General features: G+C 40.7%; 2 protein-coding genes across 2 annotated transcripts in view; both read left to right on the top strand.

Moving 5' to 3' along the window:
- The first annotated feature begins 4,792 nt into the window (after positions 1 to 4,792).
- On the top strand, positions 4,793 to 19,256 carry eif3eb (eukaryotic translation initiation factor 3, subunit E, b). Its single transcript, XM_008293309.1, has 13 exons — positions 4,793 to 4,919; positions 5,376 to 5,493; positions 7,783 to 7,900; positions 8,050 to 8,092; positions 8,820 to 8,924; positions 8,996 to 9,121; positions 9,892 to 10,016; positions 10,277 to 10,403; positions 10,486 to 10,587; positions 14,574 to 14,683; positions 15,018 to 15,120; positions 15,301 to 15,435; positions 18,921 to 19,256. The coding sequence occupies exons 1-13, from the start codon at positions 4,830 to 4,832 to the stop codon at positions 18,957 to 18,959; spliced, it is 1,341 nt and encodes a 446-aa protein (XP_008291531.1). The 5' UTR covers positions 4,793 to 4,829; the 3' UTR covers positions 18,960 to 19,256.
- Positions 19,257 to 20,037: 781 nt separating this feature from the next.
- LOC103365768 (uncharacterized) overlaps positions 20,038 to 23,842 on the top strand; it is a 118,625-nt gene continuing 114,820 nt past the window's right edge. The window contains exons 1-2 of the mRNA XM_008293302.1: positions 20,038 to 20,387; positions 21,002 to 21,039. Of these exons, the coding sequence (XP_008291524.1) occupies positions 20,228 to 20,387; positions 21,002 to 21,039 (198 nt within the window). The 5' untranslated portion in view covers positions 20,038 to 20,227. The remainder of the gene's footprint in view (positions 20,388 to 21,001; positions 21,040 to 23,842) is intronic.

Below are 23,842 nucleotides of genomic sequence, written 5' to 3'. Positions count from 1 at the left end.
AATTATTGATGTTGCAGTATAAACAGAGTGAACAGTATGAACACATTAATATATTATATGTGGGTACAGTTCAAAATCAATAGTCTGAACCTACACTACAGGTGGAGGTGAATAATGGTGAGAGCAGCATGAACAGTGTGAAGCTGTGAGAGTCACTTTGTTGAATCATTTATGTGTTTGTTTGTTGGACTTTTCACACTTCAGTGAAATCCTCGTCCCTCAGCTCAGGCTTCTCTCATAGCTGCTGATTTTATTCTCTAGCTGACCCAACTTGCGATTAAGTCCTCGTTAAACTGCTTCAGATTAGAAACAGTGTGTGTTTCCTGCTCTTTGGTGTCACTGGAGTCGCTGTGAGGATGAGGAGCCTGTTGCCTGGTGACAGCAGCATCAGCAGCATCAGCAGCAGCAGCGGCGCTCAGGTGAACCTCCAGACCGGAAGCAGCACAGCGAGGGTCTCCGGGACGCTTTATCTCCACGGCTGCACCGTCACAGAGCTGGAAGTTCATTCGCTGTGACACCTCGTGATCCTCGGGTGGCTCCAGAGCAGCAGAGCAGCACCTGCACAGAGACGACACTGGATTTCAGTTTCCATCCCTTTTTATTTATTCATTATTTTTTAACCAGAATGTTGTTTTTTTTTCTTTCCCACTAATCCTGATTAATTTGCGTCTTCTTTTATGCGCTCTTATGTGTTAAATGGTTTGGCTTCCTCTGCACAGCTCTTCACACCCAGCTGCCTCTTGTTCTCCTGAAAGCCGAGTGGACGTGGAAGGAAGCCAGCCGCTGAGATTGAATCCGGGATGGTGTCCTGCAGCCTCGGGGGCCGACGGAGGGGAGGAAGTGTGCCAGCGAGAGCCGAGTCGACTCGAGTTAAGTTAAGTCCCCCTTCATTGTCATCTGAGGGAGCACGGTGGGACCGGAGCGTGTTGGTGCAGGAAGCAGAGCGAGGAGCCACCGGACGGATCGATTCAGCAGCAGGACCGAAGCGTGTTTGCACTCCGGTGTGGCTTTGAGGCACACGTAGGCGCTTTTCTTGGAGCTTCCAGGAGGGAATTCATTGCCTACACAGTCAAAAAAAATGATGACAAATATCCATCCTGAGCTGTGGCCTTTAGAGAGAAGTGCAAAGTGATGAGCGAGCAGGTTCAGAGCTGCTTCCTGCCTCCGTTTAACCCTCTGCTGCATCTGCACAGAAGGAATGAAGGCCTCCCTGGAAAGCTGACCTCTGACCTCCAACTGCACATTTTAAACCGAGACATTATTTAAATTAAAATCACGTGCCATCTTTTTGTCTTCCTCATGTGCCCATCTACACTGTAAAAACAAAATTCTGCAAAAAAAAAAATCAAAAATCAAAAATGGGGAAATTTTGATAGAAAAAGGCGCCAAAAAAAAAAAAAAGTCAAAAAAACAATATAGTACTGTAACATTAAAAAAAAGATTACAACAAGGCAAATATCTATAAAATAATGATGTTTATAACTGATTTAAAGGCAGTAAGACTGTTTAGTTTTACAGTTTCACATCTTTGTAAAAAAAAAAAGCAATTTTTGATGTTTGATATTTATTACAGTTTTGTTATTTTTTTCTCTAGTAAACACGTAAATTAATGTTTTTTTCTGTTATTTAACTATTTATTATCTGCAATTTAAAAAGACAAAAAGCAGTAAAATAACAGTTCAAAAATATATTTACTAATTTTTCAATCCTTATTATGAGTAGTTTTCATTTTAAATAACAGCAAATGAATGTAAAATAATGTTGTTGTTTTTTTGCCAATGTAAAAAAAAAAAAATTTGAATTTGTAAATATACAGATTTGTCCAAGGATTCAAGGCCTTTGTTGATCACAAACACAATTATACAGAATATAACGTGCAGTAAAATGTATTTTGCACCTGTTACAGACTAAAACAAGAATAATAAGAATAAAGAATAAAACACACAAGAAAAAAAGAATATATATATAGACAGATAGAAAGATAGAAACAAGCAAAATAAATCAAAGTGTAGAAATAGTGCCGACAAGAAAAAGTTCATATGAGGTGAAATTTACAGAATTCATGATGCTGACAATACTGGATATTTTTGCCTGTTTTTATTGTTCCAACAAGTAAATAAGGACTTTTTTCAGGGATTTTACAAGTTATTAGCTGTCTTTATTAAAATTTGTTTCTCTTCTTTTGTTTTTATTTTTTGATTTAAATATATTAGAAAAAGGCAACTCATCTCAAAAATTACGCTAAAAACTGCAAAAAACATTCATATTTTTTACGATGAGGGGAATGAGGTGTTGTTTTGTCTTCTTGTTTTAGATGTGATCCAATCAGGTTACTTCCAAACAGCTTGGCCCTGTTCATTGATCGATACGTGATCTAGAAACGTTTTTATTTATCGTGCCTTCTTTCTCTGGATTTCATTTTCTAGCCGCACAGCTCAGTGTTATTTATGAGCCATTGAGACTGTGTATATTTCCTTTCTGTTCCGTTTTTAGGTCCGTAAAACTTTTGCGATGAGCTGATGAATAAATAAACACGCTGACCTCATCCTGAACCAGCTCTCTCTGCTATCGACTTTCTGGCAGCTGCAGAGTCTCAGAGTTGTGTGATCAAACCTCCTCAGCTCCGACTAAACGCTGGACTCGCTGCCTCCCTGAGCAGAATGGATCTTCCTCCCGGAGTATCGACTCTCTCGGAGCTGCTCGGAGCTGCTAACGTGGCCGGCAGCCTGAGGAGGCCTTTTCTGCTCATTAGCGGATGAACTCGGTGTCCCACATCCCTGATCACAGTTCCTGCTGTGGAGGCAGCTGCTACCTGTCTGACCGCTCCTTCCTCTGACATCGGGGAGGTTAATAAAGCAGCAGCGACTTGTTCCGGTCGGTCTCGAGTCAACAGAGCACAAAGGAGCACAGAGTCCATATGTTTAGCCAGAGGTCTGTGACAGTCTCACACATCTCTGCCTTGTGATGTGGTTTCAGAAGTAGTGTGGCTCTCTAACAACGTGAATTATGTTTTGCTTCCTCTTGTATTTTGATTTATTTGCACACAAGCTCACGTTTGCTCGACTTATTCCAAGTCAGAAACATTTAGAGGAGCAGCTTCCTTCTGTTATAACTGCAGGGACAAGTCGTCTGAATCTGTACTAATGCAGGCGAGACGATTATAGCAGCTGTCTGAGGTTTATTCTCTGATCTAAACAAAACAACAACAACACCATGCAAAACAATCACAAAAAAACAACCACAAACATACACAAAACAACCAAACCCTGATGAAAAACAACAACAAAGAGCAACAAAACAACCACAACATGATGCAAAACAAAAACAAAGCGATGTAAACAAAAACAAAAAAGCAACAAAACAACCACAGACATACACAAAACAAGCACAATACGATGTAAAACAACCATAAAGTTGTGCAAAAAACAACAAAAAGCAACAGAACAACCACAAACTCACACAAAACAACCACAAAGTGAATCAAAACAGCAACAAAAGCTGTAAAACAAGAATAAAGAGCAACAAAACAACCCCAAATACAAACAAAACAACCACAACATGATGTAAAACAACAAAAATGTGATGCAACTCAACAAGATAGACAACAAACACCCAGAAAGACACACAAAACAACCACAAAACAATGAAAAACAGCAACAAAAAGCAACAAACAGCCACAAAATGATGTGAAACAACCACAACGCAATGACAAAACAGCAACAAAAGCTGTAAAGCAACAATAAAAAGCAACAAAACAATCTCAAATACACACAAAACAACCACAACACATGGCAAAACAACCACAAAGTGTTTGTAAGACACCAAAAAAGATTAAACATAACAACAAAGACAAACAAGCAACCACAAAATGATGCAAAACAATAACAAAGAGCAACAAAACAACAACAACCAAACACAAAACAACTACAACATGATGCAAAACAATCACAAATTTAAAAAAAAACAACAAGACGTGACTCTATCTATCCTACAGGGATTTTTTATTTAGTTTTTAATTTATCTAAATAACCTTCATCTAACATTTAAAAGCCAAAAAATATTCATGTTCTCAAGAAAAACAAAAGAAAGAAAATGCTCTCATGATTTTAATTACAGAAAATGACTGTATTTTTTTTATGAAATCGTCATTTTCTCTCATTTTACTGCATGTTTTTGCTGCTGGAATGTTAAAGCTTTTCCTTAGTTTTTACAGTGTAATGTTAGATTTAAGGATAAATAGTCATGATCGGGGTTACAGTAAGTCTCCACAAAATGAACATAAGTCAGTGCAGTGTGTGTCTGTCTAATCAGAACTGTGATAAAAGGGAAGGAAGGCTGCTGATTAGATATAATGTGACAGAACATCACATCCCATTAGACGCCTCAGACGTGCAATAATCAGAGACGTTAAACCTGAAAACCTCCTTTCTCACATTCATCACATTAAAGCTATACATAGATAGATAAATGTATGAAATAAACACAATAAAATCTGAAAAAATAAACGTAGAAATAAGAAATAAAAATCCTCTGAAATCGATAAAAGTAGTCTTTTTTTTAATGTATTTTTGTATTTATTTACGCATTTCTTTATTTAATATTGATAAACGGAAGAAAATTGGCATCATCTTATCTAGTGTTAACAACAACACAAAACATATTTTAAAACAAAGTTTTATAGAATGTACATGTCATTCATGATCTTTTATTTTATTTTATTTTATTTTATTTTTTTTGGCAGCGTTTCGGGAAATGACGTGACGTCGCCGTTACTAGGTTACGTCTCCACAGCTGACTGTCAATAAAGCTCGGTTTTGAAGACGGCCAAGATGGCGGAGTACGATCTCACTACCAAGATAGCACATTTTCTGGACCGGCATTTGGTTTTTCCTCTGCTGGAGTTCCTGTCTGTGAAAGAGGCAAGCTCACTTTTCATCAGAATATGCTGCAGCTGTGAACTGGTGCTGATTTGAACCGTCCAGACACTGATGGAGCGACACCGCCGCATCCCATCCGGCTAACCGGCTAGCACTCACGTTAGACAGCCTGTCAAGCTGATGCTAGCTACTAATTTACTTTTTACGTGTATTTTCGTCTTTTATAACGGAACCATTGCTATAACATTGGTTGTAGTAGCAGTAAGTGAGTCCTGTGAACTGGTGTATGTTTAGGGATTAGCTAACTAGCTTATTTTTATCGGCACCTAGCATGTTAGCATGTAGCTTAGCTGTAGCGACATGACAGGATTAACGGTGGCTACGACCTGCTGATGAGATGGATCCTCATTCAGTAGTTTATGTTTAGTTATTTAAAATTTCGACGTTCCGCAGATATGAAACATGTATATAAATATTATGTGTGTGTGGTTGTCACAGATCTACAATGAGAAGGAGCTCCTCCAGGGGAAGCTGGACCTCCTCAGCGACACAAACATGGTGGATTTCGCCATGGATGTGTACAAAAACCTGTACCCGGACAAGGAAATCCCACACTGTAAGAAAAAAACTGTTTCAATCTTTAACTCAGATGTCATTACACATTAAAACAAACCTGGCATTTAGTATTATCATAATATTCAGCTTCATACACTGCAGCTGAAGATGCCTCTTGGACACAGACAGTGTGCCAGAGCTGCTACTAACAGCTGTTTTCTATTCATTAATCTATCGACTATGTTACAGATTAGTCAAATAATTTCAAGGATTAAGTGACCAGTTAATTTGAGTTAATTTTACCTCGGCAGCCTGTTTGTTATTGTATGGTACAGCATAGAGCTGAATGTAAACAAAGGTTTATCTTTTCAAATAACTCGCATTAAAGCAAAATATACTCACAAAAAGAGGGCTTATTGTTTAGGACAGTAGTTCATCTCCAACAGAAATCCAAGGTACTATTAAACCTCTAAATAAAGCAAACAGCTCGGTCTCTGTATAAACAAAGTGCGACATGGATATTTTACGAGCAGATAAAGCAGCTCCTCTTCTCCTCTTTGTGTTCTCACTTTCACGGTAGCTTTGAATTTTGTTAAAATAGACTTGTTGTCCTTTATCTCGTGTGTGTTGTGAGTTTGTCAAACAATGTGTAGGTGATAAAATCAGGCTTTTAGAAGTGACTGCTGCTTAACATGCAGCCTTACTGAGTTGTGTTTCAGTCACTATTTCATCGTCAAACAGGGAAATGTGGAAACGAGAACATATTGGGAATTTAGCCTTTGATTTTTTTGATTAAAAAATAAAAATTAAAAAAAAGTGAGCTTTTACCAGATTGAATTTCCCTTCTGGGATAAATAAAGTATTTTTCATTTCATTTTCATTTCATTTCATTCATTTCATTGATAAAATACAATATATGCGAGCACAAGAGAGGCTAACAGATTTAAATTGTTTTAGATTTAAGTTGTCTGTGCTGAGTAGCTTCTGTGTGATTCCTCATGTCCCACCAAAGCTTTGCACAGTTTACAGACCTCCCTTTAGTTCTGTGATCGTTTAAAAGAACTCCCAGACTTTCAAAGCCTTGAGTCTTTGGAAACTTTTACACTGCTGCCGCTGCCATTGTTTAGAACTGTAGTGCAGCTAACCAGTGCCTTGAGCCAAACACACCTGACACGTCATGACACAGCAGCTATGGAGAGAAACTATAGAAAAACTGTTGTTATGATTAAATGAAGGTAAAACAAATATGCACTGGATAAAAATATAAACTAAAAAGAGGCTAATTATGGCCGTTCTAGAGTGTACAAAGACTTCAAGGTGGTAGTAATTATTCATGGGTTTTTAAAAAAAAATCATATTTGTTACCAAGACAAAAGGGAAAAATAACCAACCTTCTGTCAAGTCGCCTCAGGTTCTGTGATGTTCAAATATTGACCGAACACTTCAGTTTTAACAGTTCAGATTTTTATCCCGAGGATAAGGATAAGACTGTGAACTGTCTGACTGTAACGGATCCCGAAATTGTGATGTAATTTTTAGGGTTTTATTCATCAATGATAGTATGTATAAATGTATATCACATATACCATATGTATGTGGCGGCTGAATTTTTTAGAGCCGTCAGCTCCTTGTTCCCAACAACAACAACAACAACAAAAGGCAAATGTCAGAGTAAGCTTTGCTGCAAACCACCAAACAAAAATCTTTAGAAATTGTAAAAACACAGCAAAGTTAGTAGTAAAGTAGAAAAGAAAAGCTCATGTTAGCCGTTAAAATCTCAGCTGTTGTGTTGGACTGAACTATTTAAATTTGTTGACATTCACACTAATGTGACCTTTAAGTATTATAAAATCGCCACAATCTTTGTAAAGTATAACTCAAACACTGGAGCTGTACAACTGGAAAGTAAATGTTTTAAATTACTGCGGCGCACATCAATATCGTCACGTAGCTTAACCGATTATTTAAAACAAATTTTAAGTTTTGAAACTCTGTTGGGTTTTGAACATTTGCACTGTCCGTTATTGGAGTGAGCTGTAACATGAGAAGTATAATCCTCAGCCCCTCAGCCCCTGATAAATCCATCTTTTCAGTCAGCTGTGAGCAGGTAAAACTCCAGTGAATCTTGGGATATGTTGGGCTGCGAAGGATCCACCTGATGCATCCTTCGCAGCCGCGGAAAAGAAGGACGCGTTCGTCGGCCGCATGTGAAGGAGTCTTCGTGTCTTAATGAAATGCCTTTGTGGGGCCGCTGTGACGCATTCGGCCTTCAAATGCAGCCTTCGAGGGGCGCGGCCTCTGGATTGGAGCGCGGCTACTGTCTCTAATAAGAATGAATGTTGTGCTTCAGCCTTGAGGGAGAAGAGAAGCACCGTGGTGGCCCAACTGAAGCAGCTCCAGTCGGAGACGGAGCCGATTGTCAAGATGTTTGAAGACCCAGAAACCACTCGACAGATGCAATCCACAAGGTCAGATAAGCCACGCGGTCCATTCAGACGCCTTCCCCATTCCTTTCGAGTTTTCTTTCAGTTCTCAAGCACTTGTGAAACTATTTATGTGAAATATAAAAGAATCATCTGGCTTCTTGATATTTATTGATTTCTTTGATTTTTCTCAGGGACGGGAGGATGCTCTTCGACTATCTGTCAGAAAAACACAACGTAGGTTTTTAGACATTACCACTGTACACTCACTGTGTGTCTTATTGTATAAAAGGTACTTTGAATTTTAATCTCAAAGTGTGTAGTGCTTTTGTTTCCATAACAACCAGCTGCCACAGTGTGCCAGCAGGACTGTTATCCAAATCTGTGAATCCTAAAACATCCAACAACACCCACCGACGTGCTCATTACTCTCCCAATAATCAGAGAAACTACTCACAACTTTTCGCTTACTTCATTTTACCTCCCATATCTAGTGTACATTAAATTAAGCTTCTTCTTGCCGCTGATTAGTCGCTGTAAAACGACATTGATCGCGTTATGCGCTCTGCTCAACAAAAGGGACTCGTTAACAAAGGAACAGGCTTTGTTTAGTCGAAAAAGATGAAAGATGCTGGCACGTTCCCAATCAGTCTCATGCCTTGCAGCTTCTCCCAATTAGCTTTCTTTGTGGGGAAGGAAAAAAAAAACAAAGACGCTGGCAGTTTGAAAAACACAGAATTACTGCGGCTGTGACTTCAGGGCTGTAGACTTTGAATAGCATTTTTGTTATAGCCTTAATAATCTGCCGTACCTTTTTTCATAATGACCTTTTTACCAGCTAAATAAGAGACAGTAATGGAAAACCTTTTAGTCAAAGTCAAACGCTGCTTCCATGTAATTGGTTGATAGTCAGTTTTGAGCCTTTTTCATTTAAGCATTTATGATTTATGCTTTTACTCCGTAGTTTCGTCAAGAATACCTGGACACCCTGTACAGGTACGCCAAGTTCCAGTACGAGTGCGGCAACTACTCCGGAGCTGCAGAGTACCTCTACTTCTTCCGCGTCTTGGTAAGTAAACAGGAAAATGTAAACGTCACCGGCAAGAGATCCGTTTGGATTTACTGTTTGTTTCTGCTCAGGTTCCCTCAACAGACAGAAACGCTCTGAGCTCTCTGTGGGGAAAACTGGCGTCTGAGATCCTGATGCAGAACTGGGAAGCCGCCATGGAGGATCTCACTCGTCTACGGGAGACCATCGACAACAACGTAAGAGACGACCGAGAGGAAAAACCCACGTGTTAGATTTTCTAACCCGACGTAATCAAAACTGTTCCTGTTTTTTTTTTTTTTTGTGCTGAATTCAAATTAATTAATAGAAATATGAAGAAGCCCCGAGGAAAAAGTAATTAATCCTCTAAGTGTATCGTGTTTGAGTTTTTGAGACCTCCACATCGTCAGTGTGATATTTTTTTTGTGAAAAACCTGATGAATACAGTCAGACACATGCAGCGCACCGATAATGGATCAGTGATTCATGCACCAAAAATGCCGGATAAAACTCATATATGCCAATTTTAATTTACTTTTTCAAAAAATTTAACACTTCAGTTTTAAAAATTAGTAATTTTCTGGCAATTATTTAATGATTCAGGCTTTACAGAGTTAAAAATTATCCAGATTGTTTTCTCCTGACTCGACCCATGCTTGTGTTTTATCTACTCTCAGATGTACGCTAAATGAAATTGTAGAATTGTAGACAAAGTCACGTGAGCAGAGTAGAAGTGATTTTTGGCCGAATGACAGAATGCCGTCACTGTAACAGACTCACGAAGCAGCAATGTTGTGTGTCTCAAAAGTGGCTAAAATAACTAAGAAAAAGCTGCTTCTGGTTGCTACCTTTCCACATCCGTCCCTCTGTTCTGCCTCTTAAATCTGACGTCTTTAAACAGACATAAAAACCCTTCCTCAACCTTTATCCTTGCCGTATTTGTGCTCACTCTTTCTCCTAACGTTCCTCTTTTCCCGTCTCCTTGCAGTCGGTGAGCTCTCCCCTGCAGTCGCTCCAGCAGAGGACTTGGCTCATTCACTGGTCCCTCTTTGTGTTTTTTAACCACCCCAAAGGCAGGGACAACATCATCGAGCTCTTCCTCTACCAGCCCCAGTGAGTTACGAGTGTGTCACAGCACCGTCATCTCTGCGTTACTGTCACCCAGAGGTTATGTCGAATTCTCTCTCCGCTGAAGGACGCTCGTCTCTTTCGCTTTTTCAACCTTTTCATTGAAAGGCCTGACTAGGTGGAAGGCTGCCTCGCTGTTGTGCTATTCTCTCCACCTGAATAGCGTTGTGTGTGTTGGAATAAAAGGACAGACGATAGCCAGTTTCACCACGATGATGACTTTGTGTGTGTTTTTTTTCTTCCAGGTACCTGAATGCCATCCAGACAATGTGCCCACACATCCTGCGATACCTTACGACCGCAGTCATCACCAACAAAGACGTACGGAAGCGCAGACAAGTGCTCAAGGACTTGGTGAAAGTCATTCAACAGGTGCGACCAAAATAACAAATAAATAAAAGTGTATCTAATGCAGTGCAAGGATTTAATCATGAGTGACGGTTTCTGTCTGCAGGAGTCGTACACTTACAAGGACCCGATCACAGAGTTTGTCGAGTGCCTCTACGTGAACTTTGACTTCGACAGCGCCCAGAAGAAGCTGAGGGAGTGCGAGTCGGTAAGGATGCTGCTCCGAAGTTCCCCCTCGACTGTCTGTCACGCTGCTAAATCGCCACACAGACGTTAGCTGTCTCCTGGGACTGACGTCTAATGCGAAGCTTCCCCCCTTCGCGGTGGCGCTCTGATCTCCCGAGTCCCCGGCATTTAGCTCTGCAGCCATTCAGCCGCCGGCAAATCCATGTCTGCCCTGATTTGCCGGCTCTTACTTTTTATTCAGTTTGATTTTCAAAGCGGAACAGCTGTCAGATTTGGGACTCGGTTGCCTTCTCTTTGGAAACCCTTGACTCCACTTTTGTAGTTGTGCTCTGGGACCACTTTGGCGGCTCTCTAAGCGCTCTCATCAACTGGCTTTTAACCCCCTTCTGGTGTAAATTATGCAGCACTCGCAGAGGCCCGAACCGTGCTGTCAGACACGGAGCGTGAGCGCGATGACGGACGAGTCGACAAAGTTCATTAAGTCATTCTGTTGTCGCGGGTTTTAACGCTCAGGAGGATTTAGAGTTGCTTGTTTTTTTCAAAAATTTCCTCTAGAGAGCCTCAACTTTGTCCTAATTAGTGTGTAAACATCATCAGAGGCTGTTTGTTTTGCTGTTTGCGGTTAAAGTCTTGAGTTTCAAACTTTTGGGGCCTTGATCGGCAGTTTCAGATTCAAGAGTTTTCATTCGTCACGTGCGGTGAAATGCAAAGCGACTGTTCTCAAGGCTGCGCAGTAACAATAAGGCATTATGAAAAGGAGAATTCTTTAAAAGAAAACAAGAGAAAATTAAGTTGCAATGTCATAAATAATGAGGCAGAGAGCCGAGCAGGAGTTTTCTGTTGTCATTTCTGTGCAGACAGCTGTGATTATAACGTTAAGTTTGAGTGCACAGAAAGAGAAAATTCCAGTTTCTTGACCTTGTAGGCAGTAGAACAGTGGAGGTTTGTTATGTTAGTCTGTATGATGGATGTTTACCGGACGTGTCGATTAAGGCCTTGTCCACACGTAGCAGGGTTTTTATAAAACTGAATATCCTCCCCCCTACACACCACCTCATTTTTATTAAACAAAACTCATCCACACCTAACAGCATAGGTGTGTTGTTAAGCACATGCATAAGCTGCCAAACCTGTAGGTGGCAGTAGTTCCCCAGATCCCATCCGATCAGAGTCAGCTTCCATCCTTAACGCCGTCCTTCGCCTGTGTTCTTGGACGTGGAGTTGTATCTGGGCCTGGACAAGAGACAACACAGCTTTGAGGGCGTCCACACTGTTTCCAAATGTAAACACAGGTCGCATATAGAACATATTTTGTCGCAGGCAGTGACGGTTCAAAACCTGAAACCCGGTTGTTGACGTCCACATACAGACATGTAAACGGAGGATTCGCACATCTTCACTTTGGTCGGAGGTTTTTGAAAGAATCCTTCTGTAAATGCTGTAAATCTGTGCTCTCGTGTGGATGACGGGCCAAGTCGTAGAAAAATATCCTCGTTTGCGTGTGGACAAGACCTAAGAGGTCAGTCTTCTTTGAGCTCAACCAGTCAGCATTTGTCTTTGAGTTTCACCTTTAACATCCAGCCCCACACAGCAGTTTGTATTTACGTTTTGGACCAGAATAACCTTTTTTTTTTTTTTTAATCGCTTTCAACATGACAGAAGTGAAGCGATTCACCGACGACTCTATCCACATTTCATCCATGAAGAAGAGACGAAAAGTTTATCGCTAAACCACGTTCTCGTTCACTCTGCGCTACAATTTTGCGTCGATAACAAACTGAAGTGTTCATAAACAGAAACAGATAACCAAACGTTAACAGGAGCTGAAGATTGTTGAGGTTTTTCTCGGAGTTGATTGAAAACGAGCAGCATCGCACAGGATCCATACGAGTGTCTCTAAAGATGCTTAGATGTTCAGTTTCAGCCTTTATTTTTCCATCGCGGCGCACAGAAAAGACAGCTTTGATCACGTTGCGTCCGAGTGCACCAAGTCGACAACAAATTCCAGTTCTTTGACCTTGCAGGAAATAGAACTAGAAGAATTCCTCCCTTGTTAATGGCGATATTAAAGAGGAAGAACGTCAAGCAGGAGAAACATCCGCTCGCTATCCTTTTTAGAATTTAACCAATCGGTATTTCTCTTCTCTGAGTTTAACCGTTTAGCTCCGCGCAGCATTTTTTCTTTTCTTACTTCCTCCTTCTTTCTCAAAACCAGCCTTGAAAAGTGTTCCACATTCTTGCAGCTGCAGCTTGGATCGCCCTAAACGACCCCCGAGCTCCTTAAACGGAAAACATCCGTTCAAGAACCTGCTTTGTCTTCATCGCAGAGTTTGAAAATAATTAGTGAACTCACTGGAGTATTTGGTGTATTTACCGCAGCAAAGCAGTCGATAGCTGGATTTCTGCCTGTGACACAATGACAGCACGGTTCCTTGCTAAAATCCCACTCGCCAGCGTATTCCTCAGGTTTATTCTCGTCTGTGTAGATTCGAGGCGACATGTGCGTCTCTTTTAGTGCCGTCGGACTGGGCAGCTTTCACCAGAATAATGTTTTTAATGTATGGTTGGATCCGCCAGCAGAGGAAGTTCAGGCCGAGTGAAACATCCAAACCACAGCAAATAGCCGCCTGCGCTTCATGTGTGGTTGTCATGTGCTGCTCTTATGTAATCCAGTGTACTTGTGTTTTCGGTAAAACTCGGCGGCTGGAAACTGTCTCATTTCTTTACATATGTTTTGAAGAGGACGGAAAATGTGCCTCAGATTTGGCAGATGGAAGCAATAAGTGCTGACTGCAGGAACATTCAGCCCTGGTTCTCTTGTCTTTTCTATAGAAGATGGCTTGTGAATAATCTAAAGCACCGTACAGATAATTCAGTTTAACATCACTGTGGCCACTGATTTTCTTCTTCATTTGCATTTTTATCAACATGTATGCATCTTTGGACCTCTAGCTGTAACAGAAACTTGCCTTGTTTGGAGTTTTTTTTATACTCTATCAGCGTTTATCTGCATAGAAAAACAAATCTAATTTAAATTTGAATCATGTATGATGCAACATTACATGCTAACATGCTAAGCTACTATTAACCCACTGTGTTTATTTGTAAGTGTGCCTCATATTTGGCACAAAGAGAACAATAACTGCAAATTGTAGGAGCATTTAGTCCTGATTTTTCTTGTCTTTTTTTAATGAATGATGCTTGTGAATAATCTGTAGGTGTAATCCTCTAGCAAAACTATATTTTTATGTCAGTTATTATCTTTCCTTTCAGTTAACATCACTGTGTGACCACTGAGTATCTCATCCAATTACATTTTTAAAAAGTTTTATGCAGTTTTGGACCTTTAACTACAACAGAAAGTCACCTTGTTTGTACTTTTTTATACTTCATTAGGGTTTATCTGCATAGAAAAACAAATATAATTTTAATTTGAATCATTTATGATGCAAATTTTGATGCTAAGCTACTATTAACTGACTTTATTTACCATAAAATGTGCCTCATGTTTTGCAGGAGAACAATACTTGCTAATTCGGGGAGATTTTAGTCCAGATTTTTCTCATGTTTTCTATTTATAATAGTTTGTGAATAATCTGTGTCCTTATACAAAACTATATTTTTACATGATTTATTATCTTTCCTGTCAGTTTGTCGTCACTGTGACCACTGATTTTCTGTTTCATTTACATTTTTATGAACTTTTATGCAATTTTGTACCACTAACTATAACAGAAACTTGCCTTGTTTGTAGTTTTCTATGCTTTATTAGAGTTTATCTGCATAGAAAAACAAATATTATTTAAATTTGAGTCATTTATGATGCAAAATATGATGCTCAGCTACTATTAACTCACTTTGTTTACTAGAAATTCTGCCTCATATTTAGCTGAGGGAGAACAATGCTTGCTAATTTAGTCCTGATTTTTCTTGTCTTGTCTATTTATAATATCTTATGAATAATCTGTATGCGTAAACTTACCGTACAATGTTTTTTTTTGTCTTCAGGTTCTTGTGAATGACTTCTTTTTAGTCGCTTGTCTCGAGGACTTCATCGAGAACGCCCGTCTCTTCATCTTCGAGACCTTTTGTCGAATCCATCAATGCATCAGCATCAGGTACGTCGTCTTTCAAAGCCGGTACAAAACACCGAGCGGCGTCTTTATTTTGAAAATTACGGCTGCTTCAAAAGTCGAGGAGGAAAGAAAAAAACGCAAACAAATGAAAGAGCTTTTTGACTTTTGAACCCGGCTGAGTCGTGTTGTGAAGTTCTTTTTACTGCGGCATGTTTCAGATGTTGCTCGTGTCCTAGTTTTTCTTTTTTTGAAGAAGAAGAAGAAGAAGAAATATTCACCGATGTGTAAAAAAAGCGAACTTTGAAGTGTTCGGATTCCCCTGAAGGATGTTTGCTTGAATGAAATGCCCCCTACCACTGCTCCTCTCTCCACGCAGCATGCTGGCAGACAAGCTCAACATGACGCCCGAGGAGGCGGAGAGGTGGATCGTCAACCTCATCCGTAACGCCAGGCTCGACGCCAAGATCGACTCCAAACTGGTGAGACTCGACGTTCGCTGAGCTTCAAGTCGCTGAGCCTTTTCTTTTTTAAATAATAAACAGCCCCTGACTGCTGATTTAAATACAGCTGAGGTCAGTGAATGTATGAGGCTGAAAATAGCACAGAAGACCTGTCGGGATTCAACAGGACTTTATAAAACGCTTTATTTTGCTTTTCAGGGCCACGTCGTGATGGGAAACAACGCCGTGTCGCCGTACCAGCAGGTCATCGAGAAAACCAAGAGCCTGTCGTTCCGCAGCCAGATGTTGGCGATGAACATTGAGAAGAGGGTCGCGCACAGCAACAGGAACGAGGTAAACCAGGAAGTAGTTTTATTTACTATTAAGGGAAGTTTGCTTCTTTTTGTCGTTGTTGTTGTTGTTGTTAGGCCGACTGACTGGAGGAAAACTTCCACAAACCGCTAGAGATTGTTCGACTTTGCTGTCTCATTTTAACAGCTTAATGTGTTTAAACTTAACATTTTTTTGTTTTTTTAAAACTTTTTTATTGAGTTGACAACAAACAATGTCCCCCATACGACCCATCAAACAGGAAGAAGTCTAAATAAATGATACAACAACAGAGATCATAAGAAGTATTGACTGTACTAGAGTAAGATTGTATAACAATAATAAAGAAAAAATAAGTAAATGAGTGAAAGGGAATAAATAAAATTTAAAAAAATTAGGGGTGGGACTTTAACGCGTTGATTAGGATAAAATTAATTAATTAATTACAACAAAAATAATGCGTTAAGAACTTCATCGCTGGGTCGCCGCTGTAGCTCACCTGCTTGAGCTGGCGATCCATGTTTAGGGGCTGTCGTCCCCGATGCAGCGGCCATGGGTTCGAATCCCGCTCATGGCCCTTTGCTGCAAGTCCTTCCCCCTCGTTCCTGCCTCTCTCTTTACTGTCCTATATAATAAAAGCAAGAAGGCCAAAAAAATTACTTTAAAAAATAAAAATAAAAAATTGCTTTCCAGGACTGCAGCTCTTGAATCTTACAAAAACTAAATAAATGAAGTGGAGAGATGTTGGTGGGCCGAAAGAGCTGCACCGTGGGGAGGTAAAGGTCCAGAGAGACCATCCAGGACCGGGTGTTACCGGACTGGAGCCAAATGTGGAGGGGTTTTTAGGCCACGAAGCCCACATGGTACCACGGGTTGGCAGCGGTGGACTAAAGACCTTGTGGTGGGAAAAGTCCTCCATTATCACGTAAAATAAACTGTTTACAAGCCAGGAAGGGAGCGCGCTTGTTTGCTTTTTCATTGTGTGCTTTCATGGCATCTGATGTGATAAGCCTTTATTAATTCCACAGTGGGGGAGGTTTGCATTGTTCCAGCAGCAAAGATAACGCAAACATTTAGGAAATGTAACACAAGAATAATAATAAAAGAGTAAACCGGGATGCACGCTGCTCAGAAGATTGAAGGGAACACCTCATTAATTTTGTTCTCAATGAGTTACACAGTGTCTACCAGTGATTGGACAGTGGGGAACAAGATGATTAACCCACTGAGGGGAGGATTCACATCCACTTCCTCACCAGACAGACCGATGTCCCAGAAGTTTACCGTAAAGTCCGGACTATGGAGGCACCTGTATATAAGCTCCACCCACTAACTTTAAAAAGAAAACACATCTACAGGCTGCGCTTGTCTCTAAGCTGCAGGTGTCCACGTTGGAACATGAGATATTTACACAGAATTTTAATTAAATACGTACCGTAGATGCTTTTTTCTGAACAGTTCCTGTAACACGGCTGGTTAAGGAAATAAAACTCCAGCAGCCTTCAAAAGTCATTAATCGCTATCTTCATCTTCCTCCTGCACTAAAACCACTAAAGTCGTCTTCTTCAGTGTCTTCAGGAGCTGAACAGCCTCAGAATCACTTCGTCACTTCCTCAGTCTCTCTGTCGTCGTCGCTCTCAGCGTCACTTTGGTCTTGAGGCAAATTTGTAAAAATCCAAAAATTTGCTGCATCATTGTTTAAGGTGCAGCGTTCAAAGCCTGTGAAAAAAGCGTCTAGTCCGGACATTACGGTAGCTGAATTGACGTTATACTGTGTTGATTAAGTGTTCCCTTAATTTCTGTGAGCAGTGTACTTAAATACTAATTATAGAAATAACATTATTGCACAGATTCTTTTCTAAATTAAAATATTGACGTGATATTATTATTATTAATAATGTGATGCATGTAAGTGAAACCATGGAGCAGCTTTCTTGCTGCTATTGATGAAGCGTCTCCCACTGCTGCATGTTGTTTTATTGTCCAGAGCCACGATAGAGAACTGGTCACTTAAACGTTTTAGATGCAAACCGCTATGAAAGCACAAAAATGGACAAACCCAGAGCCAGCTCATCGGTAGTCTCTTGAGCCTTTTCGCCCTCCGTTGTTCTTCCTGTGCAGGTCTCCTGAGGTGCGCTAGTCTGCGTCCGAATCCGTAAATGCAAATCCACCACTCGGCAGCCATCTTGGTAACACCCCTGTGTGGTTGTTTTAAGCTAACGAGACCAGATCCTCATCGTAATGACTGGAGAAAGAGCCAGAACCGTGAATCAAATCCACTTTATTGTCATGTTGCTGTACAGACACAGTAGCACAGGCAAGATGAGAGATTCAGGATCCAACAACTTAAAGCAATTTAAATAAACAAATGTTTGCATATGTGGATCAGCAGCTCAGCATTCTGACAGCTGCTGGCATGAAGCTGTTGATCAGTCTGGAGGTTCTTCCTTTAATGCTCCAGAAACGTTTGCCTGATGGATGAATTCAACAATTACAGCTGAATGTGTGGAATCTAATAGAAAAACTGCTTAAATATGAAGTGATTTTGCCCCAAAATAAGGTTTTAGAAAGATGTCAGTGAAGATTCTCAGTCACCCAGGTGGTGGTTGTTCTCGTGGATTAATCGTAGATCAGTCAAGCAAGTCCAGTTGCTACGATTAATCCACGAGAATAAGGTTTAGAAAGCCTTTTCTCTGCAGTTTATACATCGACTACACATGCACACGATTCCTACGTCAGCAAGCTTGTGTCGGTGCAACAAGAAGATGTTTTTTGGTTGCTCAGTTATGAACTAGAACCTTTTATTTTTTTTTAGGTAAAGTGTCACAATACCATCATTTCTGCCGACATGAAATTCTATGAAAGTCTCTGGTTTCCCTCCTGAGATGACAAGTTTAGCAGATAATTAGACTGAAATGGTTAAATTCAAAGTAACGTGGATCAAATTAACCCTTTTTTCTCCTGGTTTTTATTAAAAAGACGTCATCAAAATAAGTCTGTTATTGCTACGGAGTAAATGAAACATTTTATTCTGATAAACGCTTTAACTTAATTCTACACGTTTGCATTTAAAGACGTAAATGTAGAAATGTTCACTTCAGGTATTGTTTGTGTCCTTAATGCACATGTGCAGGAAAAAACTATATTTTTAGATAATTTGTGATCTTTCCTCTCAGTTTAACATCATTCTCACCACTGATTTTCTGGTCCTGCATTTTTATTTTAAGTTGTTGACGTCTAATTATAACACAAACTAATCTTGTTTGTAGTTTATTAGAGTTACTCTGCACAGGAAAACTAATATAATTTGAATTTGACTCATTCCTCAAGCCAAAATATGGCTATTAACGGTTCATAATTGTATCAGAACATATTTTTTCCCCCCCCCGTCAGTCGCTTTGAGAGAGCAGCCGGCAGATGTTTTTCAGTTTGAGGATTTCTAATTTGGAACGAATGGCTTCAGTATTTTAACGTTTTTCCTTTTTGTTGTTTTTGTGCCGTTACCTTAGACACCGAACTGGGCTGCTCAGGACTCCGGCTTCTACTGAGATGGGAACGGGGATGCACATGGCTCCTGGGATATTATTTAAGCTTTTTTATCGTATTCATGGACTCATCAGTTCATCCGATGTTGTCGTTAAACTGCTAGCTCGCGACAAAACTACACACCGAGAGGGGGCCGACGGAGGTTTCATTTCCATTAAGTGGACGCTGCTTTCTTCATCGTAACAGAACTCATCCTTAGATCTAGTCATATTTTAACTTATTTATTAAGACTTTGGAAGTCCTGGCTTAACCCTGAAATGTCGTTACTTTACATTAAATGTTTGCTGTCCACTTTGAAACGGTTTCTTTCTTCTTCTTTTGGCCACTAGATGGCAGAGTTGGTTCATTTTTTTTCTTCCCAGAGTTTCTATCTGACCTTCTTTTGCAGCAAAGTTGACAAATGAATGAAAACATTTTGAGGCTTTTCTGCAACCGTTAACTGAAAGGAAACAGTCGAGATGAATTTAGATGTGAAGCAGGATTGACCTCATCACGCCTCCTGTGTTTGTAGTAATCCTGTCTGGTGGAAATGTTTGTTTTCTGCTTGTACAGGTTGATGTTTAACCACACCTTGGTTCTAAAGACTGAATGATGTCGCAGCGCCTGCCTCAGTAAATATTTGTGGAGTGTAAGCGTGAAGCCGGGCTTAAGGAACCGGCTGGGTGAATCATTTTGGCTCATTTTTGTCACCTCTGTCTCACATTCAGCGAAACCTAATCCGGACCTGAATGTTCCGTTTTCTACCGTGGAATTTAAAAGAATGACAGGCGGCTTTACCTTTTTTTTTTTTTTGGATGCTGGAACCCTGTCATTACACGAGTTGCAGCTGGCAGGTGTCCAGGCCGTGGAGGGGAAAGTGCCCCAGGTGCATTTCTGAGTCGCTGCCGTCACTTGGTCCGGACGAGGATTCCTTCTGATGTTCGCTCTGGGAGTGGCTGTGACTCGTGGCCACTCCTCCCAAATGTTTTTCTAAAGCTCACACACACACACACGCTCACTCGCACTTTTCCAGGACTCAGTAAAACACAACAGACACAGAGGAAAAGCCGACACACACTGACACACACACACACTGAGCTGACGTGGGCCGAGCTCCTTGTGGAACAGCTGGTATCCATCTGTGGTTGCTCTGGCTGCTGCCGCTGCTTCTTCTTCCTGCTGCTGTAGGCGCTGTGCTGCCCGGGGAGGACCAGACCGGCCCGCTGCAGCCCATTCATGAGCCACGCTCCGGAGTCGCACTGAGGAAGAAGACGGCGAGGCTCCTTCAAGCATGGATATCCTGACAGCCTGGGCCGCCACCAACCCGGCCGTGGCCCGGCTCCTCTGGGTCCTGGCCCTGGTTCTGGCCACCTTCCTGGTGTGGCTCTTCTTCTTCTGCTGCTACAGCTGGAACCAGAGCTCCTCGCCCTCGCTGGAGAGATACCTGGCAGGTAGGTGGTGCCCTCCATCCTCTGCGAGGCCTCTGATGGGCTTCGATTTAACTTCAACTCAAGACTCGCTTTTGAGTAAACACTCAGTGGAAATGCAGTTTTTTTTTTTTTTAAACTCTCTCTCCCCTCCAGAGTCTGGTAATTGTAAATTGTCAGTGTTTCCTTTCCAAAAGTGGAGGATTTTCCACAAACTGCCAGCTCGCGTTGGCTCCGGCTCTCATTTTGTGGTCGGAGCTGCTCTGATTGCTGCTTAAATGTGCCGTTAGCCATGTGAGGGGAGGACACAATGAGGCTTTCATACTCCCAAGCACAATAAAACACTTTTTTTTTTATTTTTAGGATTTTTCTGGGAGGACTTGATGTTCCGTCAGAACCGAGCACGTGAAACTGTGCTTTAATGTTTATGTGCTGCAGGCTTGATGATGCGTCATAAATCTGACCTGCTGTGACGTCACGCTGCTCGCTTATCTGCAGCGTCACAGAAACCTGCGAGCGGCTGGAGGAAGCCGAACGCTTTTAAAAACCCCTGTGTTCGTTCATTCATTCCACTGAGCTGCACTGAATCACTGCTAACCTGCTACTTCTGCCTTTTAAAGTGTGTTTTCTCCACACAGTGATGGCCAAAGACTCCAAATCCAAAGCTCCAGCTCAGGTGAGAAAATCCCCCGTCAGAGTTTTCAACTTCCTCTTTGGTTCTTAAAAACTCCACTCGCAGTACCTTCCTTTTAAAACACTTTCTGATACCAGCTTGTCATGTCCTGCTTCAGACTTCAGAGGGCCTCATTGGCTTGTGCTATCATGCAAAGTGAGAGCAGGCTCGACAAGTTTGTTAACGGGCAGAATCGAACAGTTTTGTGGTTTTACTGCCACTAAAATGCAAAGTAGTCATAGTTGTGGATGCAGGGGAAGTTTCTCTTGACTGCTCCAATTAAAACATGAAAGAAGCAGGATAATTATGTCTTCAGCACTGGCTCTTATGTATATTTCATGTTTAATTGTTCATACAATCAGCACATCTGTTGTAGAAAATTAGATTCATCATGTTTCAAACTGGTGCCTACGTTTGGTTTCTTTGATTTCTTTGCACAATAAGATTATTGATGCAGAAAAAAAAGCACAAATTTCCTCATAAATATGCACAAAACGAATAAACTGATGCTCAAAAACTACCCGATTATTGTGTCCACGTCTAATATTCAGATAAGACAATAAAAAATAAATGCACCCGTGAGTCTAATTCACAGCATACATGGAAAACGTCTGGAAAAAGTGAAGCTGCATCAGACTCCCACTCCAGCTTTAGTGCTTTAAGTTATTTGTCCAAAGCCGTAAATCTGCCAGAAGAGTTTATGTTTGATCATAATAAAGACTCTGTCAAAATATTTGAGCGGAGCAGCTAAACCTAAAGACAACAGCAGCTCCTTTAGGCGTTAAAGCTGTGTTGAGGTTAGATCGACGGGATTTGGCTCGGCTCGGCCTTCTGCAGCCTGCTCTTCTGGAAACATCAGGAAAGTCTTTATGATAGACGTTAGAGGCCTCGTCGTTATTTATACAGAACATTTAGAACAACAGACGCTGAGCCAAAGAGCTTGTGTTTGGAATTTAAATAAAACCTTTAAGATCCTACGATATACGTTATTATTTAAATCTGCTGAACTGATTTAAATATTATACTCAAGACTCTGCAATATTAAATATAAAATACAAATTCACCTAACTTCAATATTAAGACTCTACAATATTCTTTATGACAGAAACAAGAGCAGCAGTGTTTAAAATTATGCAAATTATGTTCAAATATCGACAGTTTTTGTCTTTCAGACTCTATTAAATACATAAATATATCTTTAAAAACTCTGCTAGCAGCTCTGCACACTCACTGTGGTGCTTTGAGCTAAATGCTAGCGTCAGCTAAGCTAATTAAAGTGTTAAATTTGTTATGCAAAGTGCAGCTGAGGTTGACTTCACTTCAGAAGCAGTGCAAGCTTTGACCTGATGGTGGTGCTACATGAAAATGTAAGAAACAATCCAAGATAGCGCATCGAATCCTGAGGAGTGTCTTCAGATTTCATAATCATCAGTCCCACGGGGTTGAGACGTTCCCTGAAACAGAACCGACGTCTGACACAAGCAGCAGCGACGCCTGGTACAGGCTCCACTCGGAGAACTGGAGGTTTTTAGCAGCACTTTTTTACAGAACCATTTTTTTGTGGCTGTTGTTCCAGAAACAGGTGCATTTTAATGCAATGAGGTAGTTCTGACCAACCAGGAAATGCACATTTTAAAAGATACGATCCCAAGAAACGACGTAACATGAGAATAAATACAGCGTCTAATAAAAACAAAAAATATATTTTAAAATAAGAGTGAAATAGAATGTAAGACATAATACTGGCACTGCATGAAACTGATATATTAGATCGATATACTTGTTTTTGTCCCCTTGGAGGAACTCCTGGTATCCAGCAGCTCGCACATGTGGCATTTAAGCAAAATAAGTTAGCTAACTGTGCAAAATAACATTAAAAATAATGTACAAATCATCCAGTAAAAGTTTTGGGAATAAAAAATAGAAATAACAGAAATAATAATAAGCACACTGCACATGATTTAGACTGATTTTGTTGCAAATCGAAGACTAAAAAGCATCTTTTTTCTCTAATAAAGAATGTGTTTGTACATGTTTTTATGGATTAAAGTGTGATTTAAGTTTAGCTGTAGATTTAGTTGAAGCTCTTATAAACAGACTGTCAGGATGGAAACCAACGCTGACCCAGAACCTGCAGCCAAAAGTCTGGACGGTGACGGTGTGACGTCTCGGTTAGGTGGAGTTCTGAGCAGAACTGGGACGCTTTGGACAAAATCATCTAGTTTAAACTGTAACCATGAGCTTTATCAACCATTTAAAAAAGGAGAATTCTTACAGATTTCAACCAGTTAAAGAGCTTTTTACACTCCTTAATGAGCTCTCAAGTGTCAGTCTGGCCTTTATAAGCAAACATTAAAGAGTCAGTGAGCAAAGAAGGATGATCTGAGCTGCAGCGATTTGCTCAAAAACCACAAACATGAACTTCATGGTGGTGTTAGATGAAAGATCAGCGGTTTAGCAGAGCTTTAGGATACACTTTGTCCCAATTCATTCAATAGCTGTGAGATATTTTAGTCTGGATCTACCGAGAGCTTCACTGCTACTGCGGCTAAAAGCATTTTGGAACTCAGTGTTTCCAGCTGCAGTGATTCAACCTGTCCTGTTTATGCAGTTAGCATGAGGGGAAGTGGTGCATTCACTGTTTCCAGCATGACTAACAGTGTTTTTTCTATACAAACGGAGGAGGAACTGGTGTTCAGTGAAGCACAGAACAAAGAACACCGTTCTCAGTCGAAGATCTGGTCGTTTCCACGTGTGTTTTAACTCTCAGCTGAACTGTGAACCTGCAGACAACATGCAACATCTG

The sequence above is a fragment of the Stegastes partitus genome, unplaced genomic scaffold, assembly GCF_000690725.1.
Source record: "Stegastes partitus isolate 25-593 unplaced genomic scaffold, Stegastes_partitus-1.0.2 Scaffold872, whole genome shotgun sequence".
Lineage (NCBI taxonomy): Eukaryota > Metazoa > Chordata > Actinopteri > Pomacentridae > Stegastes > Stegastes partitus.
Note: the sequence above shows the minus strand (reverse complement) of the source record. Positions and strands in the feature narration are given on the sequence as shown.

Excerpts from the sequence above, each read along its gene's own strand:
- eif3eb (XM_008293309.1), top strand. The coding sequence starts at position 4,830 with ATGGCGGAGTACGATCTCACTACCAAGATAGCACATTTTCTGGACCGG. Across the intron at positions 7,901-8,049 it reads CGACAGATGCAATCCACAAG|GGACGGGAGGATGCTCTTCG; the intron begins GTCAGATAAGCC and ends GATTTTTCTCAG. Across the intron at positions 14,684-15,017 it reads CATCAATGCATCAGCATCAG|CATGCTGGCAGACAAGCTCA; the intron begins GTACGTCGTCTT and ends CTCTCCACGCAG.